At 45.8% G+C, this 9,116-nt stretch overlaps 3 protein-coding genes across 3 annotated transcripts; 2 read left to right on the plus strand and 1 right to left on the minus strand.

Annotated features, from left to right (window-relative positions):
• The first annotated feature begins 5,003 nt into the window (after positions 1-5,003).
• Positions 5,004-5,699, plus strand: LOC114797074 (histone H1-like). The gene has a single exon (XM_028991702.1). It carries the CDS (start codon positions 5,012-5,014, stop codon positions 5,624-5,626), a length of 615 nt encoding a protein of 204 aa, XP_028847535.1. The 5' UTR covers positions 5,004-5,011; the 3' UTR covers positions 5,627-5,699.
• Positions 5,700-6,193: 494 nt separating this feature from the next.
• LOC114797077 (histone H2A-like) lies at positions 6,194-6,586 on the plus strand. Its single transcript, XM_028991707.1, has one exon. The coding sequence runs from the start codon at positions 6,209-6,211 to the stop codon at positions 6,584-6,586; it is 378 nt and encodes a 125-aa protein (XP_028847540.1). The 5' UTR covers positions 6,194-6,208.
• A 1,926-nt stretch (positions 6,587-8,512) lies between these two features.
• Positions 8,513-8,910, minus strand: LOC114797078 (histone H2B). Its single transcript, XM_028991708.1, has one exon. It carries the CDS (start codon positions 8,893-8,895, stop codon positions 8,521-8,523), a length of 375 nt encoding a protein of 124 aa, XP_028847541.1. The 5' UTR covers positions 8,896-8,910; the 3' UTR covers positions 8,513-8,520.
• Between the last annotated feature and the right edge of the window lie 206 nt (positions 8,911-9,116).

Here is a 9,116-nt window from a genome sequence, read left to right on the forward strand (position 1 = left end):
CCACGTGCGTTTCTTTGTTCATGTTACTACTGCCAGGTAGATTGAGTGTATTATTTATGTGTATGTGTACACATGTTAAGACCACTGATGTGCTGTGGGATGGGAAAATGCTGGAAATATTCTGTTCAAGGTGTTTTTGAAAGTAATTATTGCATTTATGTTAAGTAAAACTGGTTTGCACTATTATGAAAATGGTTGTTCGATGGGTTGAAAGCACAAGTATGTGGGTTGATTCTGTAAAAGGGATAGCAGATATTGAACGAATGTAATATTCAAATAATATGTATTTCTGTTGACATTAACCTGTGAGAAGACTGAAAACGTAATGTAATTCAGGAAGTGATTATATGTAAATTGTTTGTAAAGTTGAGTGTAAAATGTATTTTTCTTGAGAAAGAAATGCCTGCATGAGCGAACGACACTAACGATTCCTGCCTGTGTTTTCTCTGTTAAATACAGAAACCGCAGACACAAATACACTTTTAAAAATCTGTCACAGTCCCGGGGCGCTGGGATCTGTAACACATATATTATTATGTTCAGAATAATCAAATAATACTGATTGATTCTTTAACACACTAAATGCAAAACAAGAATGATCCAGCTGCTGTGGTGTTGATATTCTGTTCGCTGTGACTTTACGCCACATAGAGGAACTTGTTGTGGGTTGTCACAAAAAAGCAATAGAAATCCCTGCACTGACTCAGAGAGAGGTTACTAGCACATCTCTGGTCCCTCTTCTGTGTTCCTGTTCTGTCATCTTAATCATCTTGCTGGTGTCCAGTCCTCAGATGTTGGCCATTATGGGCTATGCTGTCAGCAGCGAGGTGTCATCACAACCTCCTCATCTTCTCCTGGGGCCCGTTTCAGAAAGCAGGTTTAGTGAAAAACCTGAGTTAGTTAAGCCTGAGATGAGGGAAACTCTGGTTTTCCGGTTTCGTGAAGCCAGTTCAGCGTAACTCTGAGTCGGTTACACAGGCACCACAGTCTAACCTGCTCGCTCTCGGGTTTGCTTCAAACAACTCTGCTCTTAAGTTGAAGCCTGCAGTCTGAAATCAGTAGCAGACATGGTGTGTCCGTTTCTTGACGAGCCAGTTGACTTGGAAGCGCAGATATTATGCAGAAACCTCCGTCAGGAGAGGATGATCAGACCCCGAGTGGATGTTTTATCATTCCTCGATGAGTATCTGTATGAGCGTTTCCATTTTTCGCGACCATCAGTAATTTATAATATTCTCAGTCCACACATCTCTAATATGACCCATCGTGGAAATGCTCTCCGCACCGAGCAAATTCTGTGTGTAGCACTTTGTTTTTTTGCGAATGGCAGTTTTTTGTACAATATCGGTGATGCAGAGCATGTGTCCAAGGCAACCGTCTGTCGGGCTGTCAGAAATGTGACCCTTGCACTGAAAAGACTTCTGTGCACCTTTGCAGTGTTCCCAGGTCACAGAACAACCAGACAAGCGTTCCACAGAATTGCAGGTATCAGTGTAAGCAATAATTAATGTGGGTTCTAAAGCTTGGAGACTGGAAGCACTCATCAATGTGACATTTTAGGGTTTCCAGGTGTGATTGGCTGCATTGAATGAAGGAGATTATGTGAATAGGAGATCTGTCCACAGCATTAATGTACAGGTAAGCGTAATTAATAGCTTTTAACTTTCCAAATTAAATATACTTTAATATACAGCTGCTGGCAATATACCCCTGCCAGCACCATCTGCTGACCCCTTATCCTGACCCTGAGCCCGGCCCACAGCAACGCTACAACATAGCTCATCGCAAGACACAAGTCCAGGTGGAGATGACCATCGGGATGCACAAGGCCCAATTCCAGTGCCTTCGCATGCTCAGGGTCACCCCAGAAAGGGCTTGTGACATCATCGTGGCATGTGTAGTTCTACACAACATCGCCACAATCAGAGGGGAACAAAATGTCCTACCCCTTTCCCTGATGATGCAGACATTAATCCCAACCACCCTGCTGATGTACAAGATGGGAGAGCAGTTAGAGACATGGTCTGCCACAATCTCACCTCCCCAGAGTCAGAGAAAGACAAAATGCCTCTTATTTTATGATGTTTTCTTTATTTCCTGCAAGTACAAATGTTGTATAGTTAATCCTTTGTTGTTTTTACAATTAAACAGCACCCACCTTTAACTGCAGTTGTATTTCTCTTTGTGTTTTTTTAATTTGCAGCTTGATGTGTTCCATTTACAAATTAGACTTCTCAATATAGGAACACAAATGAAGTTGAATGTTAGTGCCATGTCTACAATATTCCTACTGAGGTAAGCTGTGTAGAGAAAGAAGTTGTAAATTGGATTGCAGAACAACACTATTAACTGAAACCAAAGTTATTTTACAAAAGTGTAGACCTCAACAGGCCTCTCTGCATCTTCCCTTTCTGTGGCGGCTGGTAAGGTGTCTTCAGCATCCCCCCCCTGTAGTGAAACAGAATTTCTCCCTTATATTCCACCCATTATTAACACATTGGAATATTAAGTGTAGCTACTTACGACAGCATGGAGGTCTGTTATAGTAGAGGGCTCCACAAGACAGATTACATCATCACTAACTGGTAGAAGAAGATCAGTCAGCTGATGATTCCCCAGAACAGTGCACCATCAAATGTTTATCTTTTGTTTAAATACAGTCTCATCACATTTTTCCAGAATATCCAGAAAACTCACATTTTGAGAGATGCATATCTAACAGGCAGTTACGTGTGGCTTTCATATAGACAATATTAAATACTGGCAGTGATGGAATGGCTGAAGATTTGGCTTTTTCATTGTTTAGGGGATTTCCCTGAGTACTTAAATATAGCTATCACATGTAGAATATAACCACTGAATGCAGTTTAATGAGAGCAGGCTAAACAACATCACAATTGATTGTAAATCAAATGTAAAAAATAAAATGTAAGTGATACCTCACCTGTTTGAACTATATTTTTATATTCCATCTTTAATTGCTGCCATGTCCTTTTTGCGCCTGTTGGGTTGCACCTGTGCACTCAAACATATTGAATGTGAATGTTGAATGAGTGGAACATTCAAGACCAAACTTTTTTTCCCCCTCTAATTAATACTCACGCATTGACTTGGTCTGCAATTTTCTGTCACACAAGCTCTCTCTCTTTTGCTGCTGCTGCAGTATTGCTTTTTCTTCTTAAAATATGCTAATCTACATATGCAGTCATTAAGCATCCAATTGTAATGGGGAGAAGTAGGAGGCTCCAACTTTTTGTCCACCAGTTGTCATGGTGAATCGTTATCTGTGTTCCATTGATGATGGCTTTTTATATCCTCATGCACGAGTGTAACTCAGGTTAACTTTGACTCAGAGTTGATTGAACTAATTCCTAATTCTGTTTGACAACTGAGAGTTGGTCAACTTTGAGTTGAGGTTTTGACTTAGAGTTTGTTAAACCTGCTTTCTGAAACAGGCCCCTGGTTCGCTCCTCTCACAGCTGAAACAATACCTTCTCCAGACTCTCGTCCCACCTTGTCTGAAATTGTTCAACAATTACTCTAAATTTGGTGTACAAATCGCTGCTGCTTATAATTTATGTAATTAGTAATATGTAATCAGCTTTTTAAATTTAGCATAATCACAAGAGTAGCCTCTCTGTAACTGGGTCTCTTGCTTTACTCCTCAGATATCTCACAGAACACCCCCAGACATAGAAGTGTGGATGCCCAGCTCTGGTAGGAAGCTCCTTGTACCCATACATTCATGACCCCTCCAGCGGAGCGCAGATAGAAAGGCACAACTTCCAGTCCAGGGTGTGGCCAAGGAAGGTTGGAATCTGTAATCACCACACACACACTCACCACTTTGCTCAAGGTAATTCAGATAATCAGAAGAGCATCAATCAGAATTTTCACCAATATCTGTCAGGAGGCATCGGGTAATTTAACCAAATCCTTTTGACATTTCTTTTCTCTTATGAAGCTATTACAGTAATACAGTAAGCTATCTCCTGGTACAACAAGGATAGTGAAAGACTTTAAAAACTTTAAATTTCAAACTGTTGACTCAAAAATACTAACCTCAAAATTTACCTGAGATAAAAAGACCCCCCTTTGTACCCCAGTCTTCACCTAACCAAATGGTCCTTCTTACAGTGGGAGAGATGAATCCACAAGGATGGGTGTGAAGATTGACATGACTCTTCATCCCTTGATGATCCCTTGAGCTGAACCAATTCTTACCCATCTTTGAAATTAACCCCAGTTAAATCTTTGATTTGTATTTACAGCATTTGCCAGACGCCCTTATCCAGAGCGATTTACAATCAGTAGTTACAGGGACAGTCGTCACCCCCCCATGACAGCAGCCTGTCCACAGTCCGCGGCTGACATCTTCATTCCAACACAGCTCTACAAGAAACCACAGGTAGCAGGTGTCCAGGTTCATCTGACAGGAACACACACACCTATTATATATTCGAGTTGTATTGTGTTTATCAGCATTGATCAGCAGAAGTAAAGTATGAAGCTCTGATGACATGTCGGGATGTGACATCTTCCTCTGTGCTTCATCGAGTCACCGCAGCTCCTCTTCCTCGGTCCCCGCGCTCTCCTTCAACTCAGCTGACCAGCGGTCGGTGGCCGAGGACCAGTGACAACAGCCCGTCCACAGTCCGCGGCCGACATCTTCATTCCAACACATTTAAAGGGCAAAATGAAGGAGCGCCGCCCGTCCTTCCGTCTCTCCGGGCGGAACTACGTGTTCTGCGGCTTTCCTGCGGGATAAAATCCGCTCTCCGCCGCGCACCGCGCCATCCAGCTGAAGGATGAAGATCCCGGCTTCCTGCCCACAACGTTCCGTGACTCGGCGCTCGGGCGGCGACGCGCTTTTTGCCCGATATGCGGAGAGGAGGAAACACAGCGGAGGCTCCACTGGCGGAAGCTGCTTCTACACGGTTCTCACGGCGCGTTGAAGAGCGCAGCTCCCCGCGCGCTGCGTCATTGTTCCCGCGTCTCCGAACCTCTCCACATGGCAGAAGAAGCTCCAGCTCCAGCGGCCGCGGCGCCGCCAAAGTCGCCCAAGAAGAAGGCCGCGGCCAAGAAGCCCAAGAAGGCGGGACCCGGCGCCGTCGAGCTGATCGTCAAAGCCGTGTCCGCTTCCAAGGAGCGGAGCGGAGTGTCTCTGGCCGCCCTGAAGAAGGCGCTGGCTGCCGGCGGCTACGACGTGGAGAAGAACAACTCCCGGGTCAAGGTGGCCATCAAGAACCTGGTCACCAAGGGGACTCTGGTGCAGACCAAGGGCACCGGCGCCTCGGGCTCCTTCAAGCTGAACAAGAACCAGGCGGAGCCCAAGAAGGCGGCTCCTAAGGCGAAGAAGGTGGCCGCGAAGAAGCCCGCCGCGGCCAAGAAGTCGCCCAAGAAGGTCGCGGCGAAGAAGCCCGCCGCCAAGAAGTCGCCCAAGAAAGTCAAGAAGCCCGCGGCAGCAGCCAAGAAGGCGGCGACCAAGAGTCCCAAGAAAGCAGCCAAGAAGCCCGCCGCAGCCAAGAAAGCGGCCAAGAGCCCCAAAAAGGCGAAGGTCGCCAAGCCCAAAGCGGCCAAACCCAGAAGCAGCAAACCGAAGAAGGCGGCGGCCAAGAAGAAGTAAATTCCTGCTGCTTTTTTACTCAAAGGCTCTTTTAAGAGCCACACACTGATTTCCAGAAAAGGCGCGTCTGTTCGACCCCCCACACATAATCATGGCTTCATTATTCTCCCCACACGACAAAGACATCTATAAATCTAAATATCAAAATTCATTTTCACAGCTGCCTGCGCCACCATGTCCCCATGCGGTGACAATTTGTGAAGGAGGGGACAGTCATGCTGATCAGTTTTACTTTCCACTGAACTAGAATACCAAACTAATACTAAAACACGTCTATCTTCTCGCCGAAGGAGCGATTCCGGCATTTACGGAGCTTCTAAATATCAAGTGAATATAGTAAATAATAATATATCTTGATTAAAAATATATTAACTATTTTAATGATTAGAATATTTCAAATTGTGTCGCTAAACTCATTGGAACGTAAAGCGCGGTCAAATGAGTGAATGTAAGGAGGCGGGACTTCATACAGGATTGGCCGAAATTTTGAGCCAATCAGGACACTGAGCCGTTTCCTATAAGAAGAGCTCCGCGTGGTTCAGCGTTACTTTGTTTCCTGAAGTAACATCGTAGAACGACAAGATGAGCGGACGAGGCAAGACCGGCGGTAAAGCGCGCGCTAAGGCGAAGACCCGCTCTTCCAGAGCCGGCCTGCAGTTTCCTGTGGGCCGTGTGCACAGGCTGCTGCGGAAAGGGAACTACGCGGAGCGCGTTGGTGCCGGCGCTCCTGTTTACTTGGCCGCGGTGCTCGAGTACCTGACCGCTGAGATCCTGGAGTTGGCTGGGAACGCGGCCCGCGACAACAAGAAGACCCGCATCATCCCGCGTCACCTGCAGCTCGCTGTGCGCAACGACGAGGAGCTCAACAAGCTGCTGGGCGGCGTGACCATCGCTCAGGGCGGCGTCCTGCCCAACATCCAGGCCGTGCTGCTGCCCAAGAAGACCGAGAAGGCCAAATAAAGCGCCGGCACTTCGGACGCGCATCAAAGGCTCTTTTAAGAGCCACACACTTCCTCCCAAAAGCGCAACTTCTACCTTTGTAGTATTCAGCTTTTTATTTACTAGAACCAGGAACGCCGACAAAGGCTTGAAATTTGCATACAAAGTCCTCGTTTGGTTTATATTAGACGTTCACATTCCCCTTAATAAAAGCGGAGTGCACGTTATTTTAATGAACTATTTCACTTGCAGATATTTGTGTTGAAATAATTACAGAGCTGTAAAACACCTTTTTGGAATAAAATTAGTTTTCAGCGAATTTTCACTAGCAATTAATCTTGAATTGACCGTGCTAGTAGTCCAGTGTCTCTGGGCTACACGTATGAACCAGAAGACCAAGGTTCAAATCCCACTTAGTAAAATAATAATTATTCATTTTAATTAGCTTGTTAGTCCCAGCAGTATAAATGGAGGTGGGGCGGTCGTGGCTCCGCCCATTTCTCGGGCTCCGGGCGGATCGGGTATAAAAGTGGCATGTCGAGTTGACCGAACTCATTCTTTCCTGTTTGAGTGAGGGAACAGTGCTGACGTCATGGCTGTTCCTGCTACGTTCCCTCCACTGGCTCCCAGTAGCTGCAGGCATCAGGTTCAAAATACTGATGCCTACAAAGCCAAACATGGAGTAGCACCATCCTACCTCACAGCCCTTATTACACCTCACACCTCTAGACTCTTCTCCGTCTTGGCCCCTCGGTGGTGGAATGAATTTCCCCTTTGAGGTCAGAACAGCTCAGTCACTGAGCACCTTCAAAGGACAGCTCAAGACCTTCCTCTTAAGAGAATATTTAGATTAACTTGTAACTTTCTTATTGTCAAACTTGTGTTCAGAATCTACAACAGAGTGAATAAAAAGATTGTATTCATAGTTGGGGTACAAGAACTGATCACTTCATCGATGATAACTCGAAAGCACGTTGTAAGTCTCTCTGGATAAAGACATCTGCCAAATGCCTTAAATGTAAATATATAAGTAGGATATTTACACTGTCGAGGCAGGAAGTGGACGGTTCAAGATAAGAGCAGCAAAAAACAGTTCACTGTACTGTAATAGGAAAAATGTGAGTTATAATATATATATACATACCCAGTGGGTAGATAGACATATTGCACTTTAGAGATCGTACTCTCAGCCTGGAGATGTTGTCCACCATTCGCCTGTCTCTCACCACCTCCACTGGATCCAGAGGGCATCCTAGAATGGAGCCGGCCCTCCAGATCAGCCTGTTCAGTCTCCTCCTGTCCCCAGCAGACCACACCGGCAGCAGTGGTGGCCAAGCGCTCATCCCGTGCTGTGCTGTTTATCCTCATTTTCAAGATGTTTAAAGCCACCACAGAATCAAGAGAGGGCCCTGAGTTGTGAGTCCAGTTCATTGTTCAGATGTGACTAATAATAACTCCACTCCTGAGCAAAACACTTATCCCTTTGTGTCTCCAGGGGGACTGTCCCTGTAAATACTGATCAAATAACTATTCCAGAGAACATGCGAGTTCAGAGATATTTCTTTCTACCAGTCCAACATACATGTTACAATGTGTCTTGGAGATTAAAATATGTCTGCTTAGTTTTCTCTGTACATAGTTTTGAGCCATCCTTATTCACAATATGTCCTTATTATGAGCAAAAATCTTAATGTGTTTATTGGGTGCCAGTAGCCTAGTGGGGTCACAATCACCCTTAAACCAGAAAACCCCTTTTTTGGCAATGTAATCAGGAAAACTTATGATCTTTTTCCCCACTTTCACATTGAAATTTTGAATGGGTATTAATAACGCTTTATTAGATCATAATACTACATGTATGAGCTCCTACAAATGTAAAACGGAAGCGCGTTTTATCTGAACACGTGTGCGGCTCTTAAAAGAGCCTTTGTGTATTGCGGCGTTGCAGCCACGGGTTACTTGGAGCTGGTGTATTTGGTCACCGCCTTGGTTCCCTCAGACACCGCGTGTTTAGCCAGCTCTCCGGGGAGCAGCAGGCGGACGGCGGTCTGGATCTCCCTGGACGAGATGGTGGAGCGCTTGTTGTAATGCGCCAGACGAGAAGCCTCGCCAGCGATGCGCTCGAAGATGTCGTTGACGAACGAGTTCATGATGCCCATCGCCTTGGAGGAGATGCCGGTGTCGGGGTGGACCTGCTTCAGCACCTTGTACACGTAGATGGCGTAGCTCTCCTTCCTGGACTTTCTGCGCTTCTTTCCTCCCTTGGCGGCCGTCTTGGTCACGGCTTTCTTGGAGCCCTTCTTGGGCGCGGACTTGGCGGGTTCAGGCATGTTGATCGTCTCGATTCCGACCTCGAAACAACTGAAACGCTCCCCGCCACCGCCGATCCTTTTATACTCGCTGCTATGGAAACAAGCCGACAGCCCTGATTGGTGCTTTCGTATTATGGAGGGAAAAGTTCCCCCCTTTAATCTCCTTCCATTTCCCGCCCATTTTCGACAAAGGCGGAGTTTCTCTTTACCTTAAACTTTAACTAAAATCTATGAAAATA

This window comes from Denticeps clupeoides, chromosome 9 (assembly GCF_900700375.1).
Source record: "Denticeps clupeoides chromosome 9, fDenClu1.1, whole genome shotgun sequence".
Classification (NCBI taxonomy): Eukaryota; Metazoa; Chordata; class Actinopteri; order Clupeiformes; family Denticipitidae; genus Denticeps; species Denticeps clupeoides.